Source organism: Engystomops pustulosus, chromosome 2 (genome assembly GCF_040894005.1).
Source record: "Engystomops pustulosus chromosome 2, aEngPut4.maternal, whole genome shotgun sequence".
In the NCBI taxonomy this organism is placed as follows: Eukaryota; Metazoa; Chordata; class Amphibia; order Anura; family Leptodactylidae; genus Engystomops; species Engystomops pustulosus.
Window position 1 is genome coordinate 26,877,170 of NC_092412.1, and position 16,046 is coordinate 26,893,215.

At 42.9% G+C, this 16,046-nt stretch overlaps 1 protein-coding gene across 2 annotated transcripts in view; it reads left to right on the forward strand.

Annotated features, from left to right (window-relative positions):
* The window catches only part of LOC140117392 (N-acetylated-alpha-linked acidic dipeptidase 2-like), a 55,839-nt gene that overhangs the window by 33,090 nt on the left and 6,703 nt on the right, over nt 1-16,046 (forward strand). For both annotated transcript variants that reach the window (XM_072134095.1, XM_072134096.1), the window contains exons 11-17: nt 360-479; nt 2,160-2,242; nt 6,577-6,640; nt 6,998-7,065; nt 12,414-12,505; nt 13,133-13,223; nt 15,620-15,884. In XM_072134095.1, coding sequence (XP_071990196.1) covers nt 360-479; nt 2,160-2,242; nt 6,577-6,640; nt 6,998-7,065; nt 12,414-12,505; nt 13,133-13,223; nt 15,620-15,884 — 783 coding nt within the window. The remainder of the gene's footprint in view (nt 1-359; nt 480-2,159; nt 2,243-6,576; nt 6,641-6,997; nt 7,066-12,413; nt 12,506-13,132; nt 13,224-15,619; nt 15,885-16,046) is intronic.

Here is a 16,046-nt window from a genome sequence, read left to right on the forward strand (position 1 = left end):
AGTCACTGTGTACATACATGACATTACTTATCCTGTACTGATCCTGAGTTACATCCTGTATTATACCCCAGAGCTGCACTCACTATTCTGCTGGTGCAGTCACTGTGTACATACATGACATTACTTATCCTGTACTGATCCTGAGTTACATCCTGTATTATACTTCGGAGCTGCACTCACTATTCTGCTGCTTCACTTTATTCTTCTTGAGCAGAATAGTGAGTTCAACTCTGTGGGAGCCCTCTGTGGTCCCTGTTTGTCACCACTTTTTTTTTCTCTACATGTTCAATATTTCTTCAAATAAATGACTCCAATTAAACAAGTACGTAGCATTGGTGACAATATTATACATCTTTCAGACCGGATCATTATTCTGGGCGGTCACCGAGACTCTTGGGTGTTCGGTGGGATTGATCCAACAACCGGAGCGGCCGTACTGCACGAAGTTGTGAGAAGCTTTGGTAAAAAACATAAAAAAGGTAAGAAAATTTTACCCATTTTGTAGTCTATGTGTAAGAAATAGTGGAAATGAGCGTAACAACAGAAGAGAAAAAGAGCCGGGTTGGAAATATACAGTGGGGGAGATTTATCATAGGTTTCTGAGGTAAAACTGTTCTAGTTGCCCATGGAAACCAATCAGAGCTCAGCTTTAATTTTATAAACAGCTGTGGGGAAATGAAAGCTGAGCTCTGATTGGTTGCCATGGGCAAGTAGAACAGCTATGCCCTAAGAGACTTATGATAAATCTCCCCCAGTATATATAGATAGGACTTTTAGTCATGCATGTGGCTTGGTGTAATGGGCAGCAGTAGATGGCTACCTGGAGGTCACGTTCATCTCCTACATGATCATCTTAAAGGGTTAAGTGGACTTTGAGATCTCCGACCCTACAACTCGCCAAACCGGATTTACAGAATCGGACATTTGTGTTGTCAAATCACCCGCTTCGTTTCACTACCCACGGTCAGGTGTGGTTCTCCATGTTTTTCTCATCTGGGCCAATCCCTTTAAAACTCTCACTGAATAATTGTATGTCCTCACTATAAGGGTTGTAGGTCAGGAGCTTATTGTTGATGGTTTCCACCTAGCGCAGTAGTTACTTTTTCTCCCGTACAAAAGTAAAAACAAACTAAAGCTGATTCACTACTCACTTTTCCTTTCCTCGGAGGTGGCAGAACAGGTTTTGCAGTCGTGTTGGTTTATTATATCTTGCCTGGGGACAAGTAGTGAGGTGACGCACGTGGAAGGGTTTACACATATCATAAGTCGTTTCTTTTTAATTAACCAATCATGTTTCCAGATAAACAAAGAGAGATCACCCCGAAAATAACTGCCGATTTTTCAAAACTAGATAAAGTGGGTGTGTAACTGCTAAATGCTCCGCCCACTTATGTAGGCCACACCCTCAGTTTTTGCATTGCAATTCAACACTCCATTCATCACGCTCTTTAAACTCGTTAAACACCCCTGAACAATTCTACTCCACATATACAAACCCCAAATCGTTTGCCTTGCCCATTTACATAGGCCACGCCCTCAATATTTGCATTTGAATCCAATATGGAGGATAGGCCCCCCTCCGTCTCACTACTAAATGTTTAAAATACCCCACAACAATTCCACTCGACATATATAAACCCCCCCTTTAAATTAATAGACTCCCCTTACACAAGTACAAACCTCCGACTGACTCACTCAGTGCCCCGCCCATTTATTTAGGCCCCACCCTCATCACTAAATACCAAATGATGCATGTGATCCCTTTATTCACATTGATAGATACTCCTTTATCTAGTAACTGTGCTACCAAACAAAAAGTACCCCAAGTCCCATGCCCCGCCCATTTATGTAGGACACGCCCCTCATTATGGGCATTAAATTCCATATATAGCATAGGACCCTCTTTCATCACCATCTCCCCTGAAGTATTAGACAATCTAACCCCCTGCAAGAGGTACCTGCTCAATATATACAAACCCTAAGCCAGATCTTTATAAGTTAATACTCCACCCAGGAGGTAGCCGTTTTGGAGAGACAAAAATAATTCTGGACAACCCCTTTAAGCAATCTGTTTCATATTTCACTGCCATTGTAATATTGGCACAGGGACCTCTTATGGTAATTACAAGTATTTATTAATATCATTATTCTAATTTTAGGATGGAGACCCAGAAGAACAATCATCTTTGCCAGCTGGGACGCAGAAGAGTTTGGGTTGTTGGGATCCACAGAATGGGCCGAGGTGAGAGAAACCAATATTTGGTGCCACAGTATAGGAGTATATGGGGTGCAGTGGTACCAGTCACCCCTAAGTGTTGAATCCCCCCATGACATATAGTAAGGAAGTTGGATTATATATAAGGTGGGTGGGACGGTATTTTGTTTGTAAAGGGGTTTTCCCACCAAATAAGTTAGGCCCTAGGGCCTGGCTCATCGGTGAGGGTCTGGGTGATGAGATCCCACAGATCACGAAAAAGGGGGGTCCGATGGACCCATATTCGCTCCGCAGCGCTCAGCAATATTCTGTGGCTCCATAGAGATGATTGGAGCAGCATGGGCATACATGGCCGTCTGCTCCACTCATCTCGAGGAGCGACGAGGGGTCCCTTGGACCCTCCGTTCTCGTGATCTGTGGGGGTCTCATAACTCACCACCGATCAATAAGTTAGGTCCTATCCACAGGATAGGACCTAACTTGTTAGGTGAGAAAACTCCTTTAAAGAAATTCTAGCATCCAAATCCATCATGATAAACCAGGGACATTATTAATAGATCCAGGCACCAGGACTGTGGTAATCTTCTTATATCTGTTATCAATGGCTTCTTTCCCACTGAAATCAACCTTTATAGTCTTTGCGGGGGGAGGGGGGGTTACAGGGGTTACCAGAGCCCCTCCATGTTGAAGCTTCACATGCTGTTACACTGCTGGGGGAAGGGGACACAGTGTAACAGCACTTTCCCTCTGCCTGATTTAATATCACACAGTGGGAGGGGGGAAGTTCTCGTGTACAGACAAGAAATCCTCATAAAAATCTGTATAGAGAAAAATAAAAAAAGTTATGGAAACAGAAGAATGTGAACCGATATATTATTGATTTCTTCTCTATTATGTGAATTCCCCCCCCCCCCCCCCCCCCCCCCCCCATGACCACACTTCTTGCCCACCCATGCAGCATGATCCTTCCATAACTTTCGCTAGGATTTGGATCACCAAAACCGGAACTTTCAGCCAATCACAACATTCATCTAGTAATGAGATCCCTCGTGCTCCACGTGCTGCTGTATATAGAGCAGAGATCCCACGCCCCCCTCCCATGTTTTGTCTGGATGTGGCCAGGTGCCAGATGGCGGTGGGCGTCCCCGTCTTCCTATGTGTCTGGGATGACATTTGTTAATGGGAAATCGTAAAGAGTGAAACAATGTGACTGCTTCGCCTTCTCACATCACTGACATTTACTGCACATCTGATTAAAGGGACACTCCGGGGAGAACAGATACAGTGTTACCCTTAGGACAGGGTCCGAGGGGGCGGAGCAGGAGTAAAGAACACAAAGGAAAGTAAAGAGAGAATGACATTGTTATACTTGACATTGCTACATTGTTATATTAAAGGGATCCCACTGCAGTTCTGACTACTATCAAAATCCATCCTGATAAACCAGGGACATTACTCATAGATCCAGTTCATCTTCTTATATTTGTTATCCATGGCCTCCTTCCTTCTACAACCAACTTTTAAAATGATGCTAATGAATCTGCAGGAGTCCTGGGGGCATTACCAGAGGCCCTTCATGCTGCAGTTTCTTAGGCTGTTACAGGAGCACTTTCCCCTTCCACTGCGTAAGATTACAGCAGGCAGAGCGAGGGGTAGACAGTGTAACAGCCTGTGAAGCTGAAGCACAGATCTGATAACATCCCCAGAGCCCTTCTAGTTCATTAGCATTATTTAAAAAGTTGATTTTAGAAGGAATGGATAACAAATATAAGAAGATTAGCAAAGTCACAGTGCCTGGATCTATGAGCAAGTGTTTCCCGGGTTTATCATGATGGATTTGGATGGTAGATTTCCTTTAAAGACAATTTGTTAGACAGTAAAAGGTATTGTCCTGGCAGAGATGAGTAAGCATACATTTATGTGTCTACTGTGTAGCAGCAGGAAAGTGAAATATGGATTTCTATTCCATTAGTTTCCCCACACTTCTGTGCTCTCTTCAGGGTATTGTTCATGGAGTTATGTGTAATAATATCTTTGTTTATGTTGTTTGTAGCAACAGGACTGTGGATTTATATTCTAGGAGTTTCCCCACACTTCTGTGCTCTCTTCAGGGTATTGTTCATGGAGTTATGTGTAATAATATCTTTGTTTATGTTGTTTGTAGCAACAGGACTGTGGATTTATATTCTAGGAGTTTCCCCACACTTCTGTGCTCTCTGCAGGGTATTGTTCATGGAGTTATGTGTATTAATGTCTTTGCTTATGTTGTTTGTAGCAGCAGGACTGTGGATTTATATTCTAGGAGTTTCCCCACACTTCTGTGCTCTCTGCAGGGTATTGTTCATGGAGTTATGTGTATTAATGTCTTTGCTTATGTTGTTTGTAGCAGCAGGACTGTGGATTTATATTCTAGGAGTTTCCTCACACTTCTGTGCTCTCTGCAGAGTATTGTTCATGGAGTTGTGTATTAATGTCTTTACTTATGTTGTTTGTAGCAGCAGGATTGTGGATTTATATTCTAGGAGTTTCCTCACACTTCTGTGCTCTCTGCAGGGTATTGTTCATGGAGTTAATGTATTAATGTCTTTGTTTGTTGTTGTAGCAGCAGGATTGTGGATTTATATTCTAGGAGTTTCCTCACACTTCTGTGCTCTCTGCAGAGTATTGTTCATGGAGTTGTGTATTAATGTCTTTGCTTATGTTGTTTGTAGCAGCAGGATTGTGGATTTATATTCTAGGAGTTTCCTCACACTTCTGTGCTCTCTGCAGGGTATTGTTCATGGAGTTAATGTATTAATGTCTTTGTTTATGTTGTTGTAGCAGCAGGACTGTGGATTTATATTCTAGGAGTTTCCTCACACTTCTGTGCTCTCTGCAGGGTATTGTTCATGGAGAGATGTGTAATAATATAGTTATGTCCGTAGCAGCAGGACTGTGAAATATGGATTTATATCCGTGGAGTGTCCTCACCCCGCTATGCTCATAGCTTTCTTCATGCAGTGTTAGGTATTGTCCCTGCAGAGATGTATAATTATACCTTAGTTGATGTTGATGGTTGCAGCAGGACAGTGAAGAGAAGATTTATATTCTAGGTTTGTATAGTTTGAGGGCGTCTCCTCACACTGCTGCGATCTTGGCTCTCCGCATTGAACTGCTCTACAGCCCCAGCAGTTACATTGAATTGAACTTCTAAACATTCGCTCCTTTCAATTCTGAGAGTTAAGAACACTGAGGACAAATCTCCAGGGACGGTATCCAACACTGTATGCAGAGAGCACAGAGCACAGCAGTGTGAGCACACAACCCCAAAGGCTAAATCTGCTCTTTATTATCCTGCTACTATTATAAGCATAAAGAATGGTATAATGACACGGATCTCCAGGGACAATACCCATCACGGTCTGCAGAGAGCACAGAGCACAGCAGTGTGAGGACATACCCCCAGTGCACTTAAAGCCTTGTGAATCCTGAAATACTTTCAAGATCTCTGCTTGCTGTTAATCAGTAAGAAGAGTAGTCCTAGGTTGATGATAAATTTGCAGAGCTCGTTCAGCTATGAGGGCAGTGACACCTTAAAGAAATCAGTGAGGACTCTTATTGACTAACAGCAAGCAGAGATGTTGCCAGCTGCTGTGTTACTCCCCCATGCTTTACACTGAAGCTCTGCCTGTTCTGATTGGCTCTTATCCATATGCACAAGCCCCTCAGGGTCAGTACATGGGGTAGAGGATTCTGTACAGAACGGAGGGGATTAGTATGTAGCGCACACAACATGACCGCCCCGAGCTTGGCCAGCGGGATAGTTGTCATGGCGCTAGGCTCAGCAAGCGAGAATATCCACAGGCTCTTCCATCAGCAGGCAGGATTAAACAAGTTAAACAAGTATCCCCAAAAGTCTACAGGACTCTACCATTTTATTACTAGAGAATTGTGTCTGTTTGCAGACATTAAGAAAGTTACAGAGACTTCTACGCAATGCATCATGGGAAATATATGCAAAATATCCTTAGATTTCTCTCTAGCCCCACCGATTAAATTATAGGATCTTCTATAAACTTATGGATGGGGGTTTTAACTGTGGGACCCAGAGTCACCTGTAGGTGGCACTAGAGAGAACATCTGCAGGTATTATGGGGTTTAACAATAATAAGAATATTATTTATTATTCATTTCTTTATTTATATAGCGCACACAGATTCCGCAGCGCTGTACAGAGCTCAGTCCCTGTCCCCAATGGGGCTCACAATCTAATCAACCTACTAGTATGTGTTTGGAGTGTGGGAGGAAACTGGAGGACCCGGTAAACAAGGAGAGAACATTATTTCAATAGTTTTACTTTTATATTTTTATTTAATCTTTAGGAAAATGCAAAAATTCTCCAGGAACGCGGCGTGGCCTACATCAACTCAGATTCCGCGTTAGAAGGTAAATTTTACCTGTTGCTTAGTGATTTTCTTACAATCCTTATAATCCCCTTATTACAGTATATGGGAGAAGGGCCTGGACAATGGGGGTCTCTCTGCTGGGACTGGGGGTCCCTGAAAGACCCTCAGCAGATATGTTCACTACAGACTAATCTGATTGGTGGGGGGTCCCAGTGGGCGGGTCCCTAGAGATCAGATACTTATTATGTGGATGGCTCCTTTAGTGCCCCCTGTTGGCTCCTAGAGATGGAGCAGGTGAACCTCATGCTGTATTGAGGCCTATGGTAAGGGGTGGTCTTCACAGTATCCTGATTATTGTAGATGTATGTACATGTTTTAATGTATTCTTTATTTGCAGGTAACTACACGTTGCGTGTTGATTGCACCCCACTAATGTACAGGCTGGTGTATAACGTGACCAAGCGGGTGAGTTTTAAACAGGTCTTTATAGCTTTGATCACTATTAATATGAAATTATATCAATTTATAATTTTTTTTTTTTTTTTTTTAAATCTTCGCCATTCTGCCCCCTGTAATTGTATCCAGTCTAGAAAATGCTCTGTGAGCTAAACAGCCCGGACTCTGGACTATTACATTGTAGTCATTGCATCAGATTATCTGCTGAGAGCAGGTCCATCTATGTACAGGGTGTGGATTGAATTGTCCCCAGCCTAGAAAATGCTCTGTGAGCTAAACAGCCCGGACTCTGGACTATTACATTGTAGTCATTGCATCAGATTATCTGCTGAGAGCAGGTCCATCTATGTACAGGGTGTGGATTGAATTGTCCCCAGCCTAGAAAATACTCTGTGAGCTAAACAGCCCGGATTCAGGACTATTACATTGTAGTCATTGCATCTGATTATCCGCTGAGAGAAGGACCAGCTGTGTGCAGCCTGTGTATAGAATTGTATCCAGTCTAGACAATGCTCTGTGAGCTTGGATTCGGGACTGATACATTGTAGCCATTGGATGTGATTATGAGCTGAAAGCAGGACCAGTTATGTACAGGGTGTGAATAGGATTGTATCCAGCCTAGACAATGCTCTGTGAGCTAAACGGCCCAGATTTCCGACTATTACATTGTAGTCATTGCATCCGATTATCCGCTGAGAGAAGGACCAGCTGTACAGCCTGTGTATAGAATTGTATCCAGTCTAGACGATGCTCTGTGAGCTGAACATTCTGGACAACCGACAGATACACTGTAGTCATTGTATCCACTGAGAACAGGTCCATCTATGTACAGGGTGTGGATTGAATTGTCCCCAGCCTAGATAATGCTCTGTGAGCTAAACAGCCTGGACTCTGGACTGTTGCATTGTAGCCATTGTATCCGAGTATAAGCTGAGAGCAGGACAAACTATATACAGCCTGTGTATAGAATTGTATACAGTCTAGACAATGCTCTGTGAGCTGAACATTCTGGACTCCGGACTGATACATTGTAGCCATTGTATCCGATTATCAGCTGAGAGAAGGTCCAGCTATGTACAGGGTGTGGATAGGATTGTATCCAGCCTAGACAATGCTCTGTGAGCTCAACATATCAGAGGCTGCCGCACAAATTTTTTTTCTAGCTTGTTACAATGTATCATTGTGGAGTCTGGGCTGTGAAGCTCACAGAGCATTGTCTACACTGGATACAATGATCTCCACCTGTCAGTAATAGATTTTTAACAAGGTAACAAGAGGGTTTTCATTCACGAATGGCAAAATTATATCTTTTAAGTGGCAAAAACTTTAAGGGATTTTGACCTCATTTGACCCAATCGTATATTGAAGATCTCTCCTACCGGGTCAACTCGTCTTACCGGTCCCAGTGTGTCGCCTGCAATTATGTCCGGCTTGTGTTCCCGTTGCTACCACCTATAGGATGTTGGGACAAGGGCCTACAATTAGTGACGCCTCCGTCAGCCGGAGTTCACATCGCTCTTCAGGGTTTTATTTGTAGCCTGCTTAAAGGGATTGTCCAGTATTATATAAAACATGTCTGATTATACCCAGAAACATCCCCACACCTGTACACAGGGTGTAAGTGGAATTGCATTTTATTTCTATTCACTGAGCTGCAATACCAGACACAACCTGCGCACAGCTGTGGCACTGTTTTTGCAAGAAAGCAGGTTATCATTCTGGACAACCCCTTTAATAGTGCAGCAATCGGCAATGACCTTGTGGCCACAATGATGGAGACATTATCGACACTATGGGGGGAGATTTATCAGAAGTGTCTGAGGTAAAAATGTTCTAGTTGTCCATGGAAACCAATCAGAGCTCAGCTTTCATTTTATAAACATCTGTGGGGAAATAAAAGCTGCGCTCTGACTGGTTGCCATGGGTAACTAGCACAGTTTTGCTCTCAGACACTTCAAAACAATCTTCCATATATCAGTGGGGCTGACATTTTGGTTAAGAGGCAACAGAGTCATGACTTTTAACAGGGCATAATAGTTTATAGAAAAGTGAGCCCAAGTTTGTACTTCTACGCACTTAAAGGGGGACAACCAGCTCCCAAATCACCCCAAAAGTGATTCCAGCGTTGTGTAGGACTCTTGATAAGCTTCCCAGACATAACTTTCATGTTTTTCCCACAGATCTGCCACTTTAGAGAAAATTCCATTTTTCTCTTTATGCAAATGAGCTTCTTGTTGCACCAGGGGGCGGAGCCATTCTCCGATTTCCTGTTTTATGTACTTTATGTACTTTCAACTTCTAGTGTCAATGATTGTCCACCAGGCGCTGTAGAAAGAAAAAAACTGGTTCAGCAGCAGCAGGCACCGCCCCTTGTGCACTGAGAAGCTCATTTGCATAAAGTTAAAAAGTTTTTCTTTTTTTCTTTAACGTGTCAAATGTTTTAGAAACAGGAAAGATATGTCTGAAAAGCTTCTAACGTGCCTGGTCTCACCTGTGGGGTGAGCTGGGAGCTGATGACTCCCTTTAAAGGGGTTATCCGGGTTTAATTTTTTTTTTATGGCCGGGCTGGGGAGGGCTATTTAAACATAATAAACATGTACTTACCTCCTCCGGTGCTGCCGATGTCCCGCGCCGCGGCCCGTCTTCTCCGTGCGCCAGTTTCATTACACCGGCGCACAGGGAGCTTCCGGCCGGCCGGATGCTCCCATGCGCACCATCTCCCAGCGCTTACAACACTGAGAGATAGGGACGGATGGGAGGAGCCGTCCACATCGCGGACCGGAAGCTCCCTGTGCGCGGCTTCCGTGCCCCTGTTTGTTTACAGGGGCACGGAACGAAGTGACCGCGGCGCGGGACATCGGCGGCGCCGGAGGAGGTAAGTCCATGTTTATTATGTTTAACTATCCCTCCCCAGCCCGGCCATAAAAAAAAAATTAAACTCGGATAACCCCTTTAAGAGTAAAGCAATATGTTACAATTTTAACCCTGAGGGCGCGTTCACACGTTGCGTTTTGACCTGCGTTTTCATTGCGTTTGAAACACATATACAACAGCTGAGGAGGGGTGATTTGCCTAATTACATCACAAAACGCATCGTAAACGCAATGTTAACGCATGTGTTAACAATGTGTTAATGCATGCGTTAACATTGCGTTTACAAACGTAAACGGTAATGTAATTAGGCAAATCACCTCTCATCAGCTGTTGTATATGCGTTTCAAACGCAATGAAAACGCAGGTCAAAACGCAACGTGTGAACGCGCCCTGAGGTGACCATGTGCTACATAATACTTGTTAATTTGCAACTCTTGTATGTAATAATCATGATGACCACCGGGTGGCAGCAGCATTCCGTTCTCCTGGTATTTTTGCATTATTGGGTCACTGTTACAGATAATTTATAGTTTTATACATTTTATATTTGTAGTTTTTTTTTTTTCTGTATATTTAGTTCCCAGGAACTGGAGCGGATCCCAGCAGGAAGCGGCACGGGAAATCTTTCTTGTCCTTGTCTTTCTGGCGGATCCTTATTTCAGTATAGGGGCGCTAGCAATCACTGGATATGTTGACGGCTGTCACTTGATTGTCATGCTGAGATGGAAACCACTCCATATCGGGGTAGTTAGGGAAAAATGAGAGCATGACTTTATTTTAAAGGGGATGTTTCGGCAGCATTGACCGTAATACTGTAATAATAGATATTTATATAGCACCATCATATGCTGTAGTGCTTTACTGATCATGGGATACATATACAAACAGAGAGATGTTAGTCCTTAGGGATGAGATTCGGGTGTCCTTATATGAAATAATTGCCCTTTTATCGTAATGGACGTCATGCAATACCACTGTTGACCTGTAGTGGCCGCTGCAGGGATGATGTATGACCTGACCTTCATCAATCAGCTGATCACTCCAAAAAGACGCATATAAAGTCAGCCATGGTGGGTGTTTCCGAATGTACTCCTATAGATTGGATTAAGGGATTAGATTGTTTGATCTCCTGTTGTAATAGGATTGGTGCAGGTATTGGTGATGCCTCCCTCTGGCAAGATGCAGTAGTGCGGGCTATGGTTAGGATGTACCAAAGATGTCTGATGAGTAGGAGTCTAATCACACCAGTAATCTGCTCAGCCTAATAAAGTTTAAAGTAACTTACTACAACAGCACAAAGTCAGCTCTGCTACATTGAACTCAGTTGGGTTTGATGAAGCGGTACCGACTCAGTACGGACTCGCCTTTACCCTTCTCCGTGCACTCAGGGGCCTCCGTGGTCGCGTAGATCAGAATTATAAGTCAATATCACAAAAAGAAGAATCGGTGCTGGTTGTGTAATATAATCTCCTCTCCGGTTGTATTATTTATTTTCTTGTTCAGCTGAAAAAAGTCAAATTGTAAGAGGAAAAAAAACTATTAAAAATAAATAAAAATATAGAGATTTCTTTTTTAAAGGGGACCCGTTACCAAGTTAAAAAAAACGGAATGACCAACTGCATGTGATTGTCGCTTCTTCCAAGATCATTTTGGCGTTTGTTTTTTGAAAATCCGTCCAACCGTTCAGAAGATATGGCCCTCGAAAGTTTATATGTGAATAAACTGAAACTTGACAAGGGGGCGGTAACCTTTTATCTATTAACAAACCTCCAGCATAAATAAACTGCCCCCTTGGCTAATATGAAATAATTCACATCCAAACTTCCAAAGGCCATATCTTCAGAACGGGTGGACGGATTTTAGTACAACAAACACCAAATTGATCAGGGGCGTGACGCCAATCACATGAGGGAGGTCTATCAACATTGTCTGCCTAGTGATGGTGATCTACTTTAAACCGAAAACATTTTAACTTTATATGGGTCCTGTGCCATTAATAAATTGTTCTTATTGAGAGATTATTCTCACTTACTGTGAGGACACATTCCAATTTGGATGAGCTACAATCCCTAAATATAAAACTATATTTCACAGTCATGCAGCTAACAACATATGCAAAGGTATGATTACACAGATCTCCAGGATCAATACACAACACTGGCTGAAGAAAGTAACAGAGCACAGCAGTGTGAGGACACATCCCTAGTGAACTTAGAGAAGCTACAGTTATAGAATATAAATCCATTTATCACAGTCCTGCTGCTACTAACAACACAAGTAATCACATTTTTTTAATGGCAGCTTAGTTAAGGTTATGCTTTGGTCTCCAAATTGTGTGTTAGACTGGATTAAGATATCCAGTTACCTGCTTTCAAAGCTCAGATTGTGTGGGATGATCCAGGCCGTATAACCCCCTAGATGCGGTGGTCATAAAAATAATAATTTATTGGCTCGGTGGTCATTGATATGTTTTATGTTTGCAGATCGCTAGCCCAGATGAAGGCTTCAGTGGACAGTCCTTGTATGACAGCTGGCTACAGAAATCCACATCACCTCAAAAGAAAGATCTGCCAAGGTATCTGTTTATCATCCTAAACCCCAGCCACCCACCCATCCCCCACTTTTCGTGAGGTCATGATCCCACCCAACCCCCCCCCCCCCCCCCCCCCCCCGCTGCTAAACCCAGGTGATGTCAGGGCTGCAGCCAGTCATTGACTGTAATTGGAATTGTCATTTTCATAAGATTCCGGAACAGAGATGGGCAGGTTTGTGCTGATGAATACAGCTGGACTCCTACTATGAGACCAGTGTTTTTCATCAGCACAGTTTTTTTTTTTCCTGCTGTCTTGGCTGCTAGTTTTACAGACCTGTTTAGCAAAGAGCTACATATGAACTTGAGAGATCCACTCCTATAAGGTTCCTTGGAAATAACAATTAACCACTTTGTCACTCCGGACCACCAGGGATTTTAGATGTAGCTCTTTCCCCTCCCTAGACCACCATATGATATGGTGACTGATCCTTTTCACTGCTTCTGACATCACTTTCTGTGGTTTATAGGGAATGTGATTGGCAAAATGTCATTTTGCCAGAGGGTTTGGGGTCTGTGGGTGGTCCTGGTGGGACAGCATACTGCATCCTATTGCATACTGCAGCTGTATACATAGTGCTGTATACTCATACACTGTCCTGTGTCCTGCAGAATAAATAAACTTGGATCCGGCAGTGACTTTGAGGCGTATTTCCAACGTTTGGGGCTTGCATCGGGAAGAGCTCGATATACCAAAAATGACGTGAGTACCCTGCTATAGCGCCACCTATAGACTGTATATACATTGCTAGTGTAAGTCATAACCGTGCCCACACAGGTGTAGGTAGTCTGTACATAATAGGATTGTTAAGCGGTCTTTCTATGCAGTGTACAAGGTTTCTGCTTCTTTCCAGAAACAGTGCCACACCTGTGCACTGGATGTAAGTGGTACTGCAGCCATTTACTAAAGTGGACAAAAGCTGTAATACCAGACAGAGACAGATGTGGTGCTGTTTCCGTAGGAAAGCAGCCTAGCTTTACTATCAGAAAATGTGACCTCACTCTTGGTTAGTGGACCAAATGTCTAAAAGCAGCACAAGAAGAGTGTGTTGATTTTGGCTGAGACAGTGACCTGCACACACATGTAATTCATGTAGTAATGATGGATCTACGTAATATGGAGACATTGCAATGAAGCGAGTAGTAATAACCTACACTGTAGACAATCAGATGATGAGAATGAAGATTGCAGCAGGGGAGGGTTGTGCTGATTTTGAAGGAGCCAGTGACCAGACCATTTATATGATTGAGTTAATTATGATACACTGTATCTGATTTATGAATAGATCTATATGTTACGAGGGTCAGACTTGAGATGTACAGGCAGCTATATTTCTGCTTCAAACTTCAAGATGATGACAACAGCATGAGATGAATGTGCTGATCTTGCAGGAACCATTGACCTGTCTATCAGTTGTAAACAAGTCATGGCCAACTTAAGACGTATGAATAAAAGCAATGCCTTGACGTTAGCTGAAGTAAAGTTGAAGGGTAGAATATGTAGACCATCAAAGGATAAGAATGCAGACAGCGGCAGAAGAGTGTTCTGATCTTGTAGGATCCAGTGACCTGTCTCTATATTATTGAGCTAGTTGTGATAGGTTTATGGACGACAGAGGCAAAGCGTTAAGATAGCAGACATAGAATTATCTGTAGATCATCAGATGATAGGAATGAAGACAGCAGCAGAAGAAGAGTGTGCTGATATTGTAGGATCCAGTGACCTGTCTGTCCATATTATTAAGCTAGTTGTGATAGGTTTATGGATGACAGAGGCAAAGCATTAAGATAGCAGACATAGAATTACCTGTAGATCATATGATAGGAATGAAAACAGCAGCTGAAGAGGAGTGTGCTGATCTTGTAGGATCCAGTGACCTGTCTGTCCATATTATTAAGCTCGTTGTGATAGGTTTATAGATGACAGAGGCAAAGTGTTAAGTAAGTAGACACAGAATTACCTGTAGATCATATGATAGGAATGAAAACGGCAGCGGAAGAGGAGTGTGCTGTTCTTGTAGGATCCAGTGACCTGTCTGTCCATATTATTAAGCTCGTTGTGATAGGTTTATAGATGACAGAGGCAAAGTGTTAAGTAAGTAGACACAGAATTACCTGTAGATCATATGATAGGAATGAAAACGGCAGCGGAAGAGGAGTGTGCTGTTCTTGTAGGAGATAGTGACCTGTTGCTTTATATGATTAATTTAATATTCATAGGTCTACATGTGATAGAGGCAGACTCTTGAGATTTAGTAGAAATAGAACTATCTATACATCATCAGACTATGGGAATGAAGACAGCAGCAGAGGACAAGCATGCTGATCGTGCAGGAGCCAGTGACCTGTCCATTTATAGGATTTGTTATTGGTCTATATGGGACAGACACAGATCTTTGTAGAGTTAGTAAAAATGGAACTACTTTTAGTCCATCGGATGACAGGATTCCGCAGCAGAGGGATTTGTTGATCTTGTTGGAGAAAGTGACCCTTCCGTCTTTGTTATTGAGTTCTAATACGTTTGTACTGGTAAGTGAAGAGACATACACTCACCGGCCACTTTATTAGGTAGTAACCCGTTTATTGATGTTATTATGTAAGTTATTGCAGGTTTACATGAAAGGCAGTGATAATACGTATGTAAAGACACAACATGTAGAACATTAGTTCACAAGACTTGTAACACAACAGTAGAATAATCTGCTGACCTTTTACAAGACCGTGACCTCTCTACCACCAGCATGCAAATGAGCATGAGGGGCTCTAGGCTCAATTAACACCTAGGGAGCCTAGAGCCGTTCAGGCTCATTTGCATATAGTCCTTCATCCTGGTGGTAGATGTCCTTTAATGTGTAAGTCATTCCTCGGGTTTTGATGTTTAGACCATTTGATGATGCGAATTGGGACAGCAGCAGCAGAAGAGTGTGTTGATCTTGTAGCAGACAGTGACCTAACATGACAGAACATCCAAATTCTAACCCCACCTTCCTCTTGAATATTATAAATGCCATTTTTAGTATGTCACAGCACTTTAATTGAACAAATACGTGTATTCGGACCAAATTAACGTAAATCAAGACACATACCGTAATATTTCAGAAAACGGACAAATACAGCAATTACCCCGTCTACCACACCGTCTATGAGACATTCGAGCTGGTGGAGCGTTTTTACGACCCATCATTCAAGAAGCATCTTTCGGTGGCCCAGGTGAGGGGCAGCCTTGTGTACGAGCTGGCGGACTCCACCATCATCCCCTATAACGCCCAGGACTACGCAGAGGAGCTCAAGAACTACGCCGATAGTATTTCCAATCTGGCCAAAAAGTATGCGGAACAGATGGCGGCCTATGACGTAACCTTCGGTGAGTACAAGAAACCAGACAATAATTCCCAACTATTTATCTACAGCCTCGTTTTGTATTGTCTCCTTAAAGGGATTGGCCCACAAGAGATACTTCTCTCCGATCTACAGGGATGAGTCTGTGATCACTGTGTGACCTTTAGAACCCTAAGATATTAGCAGA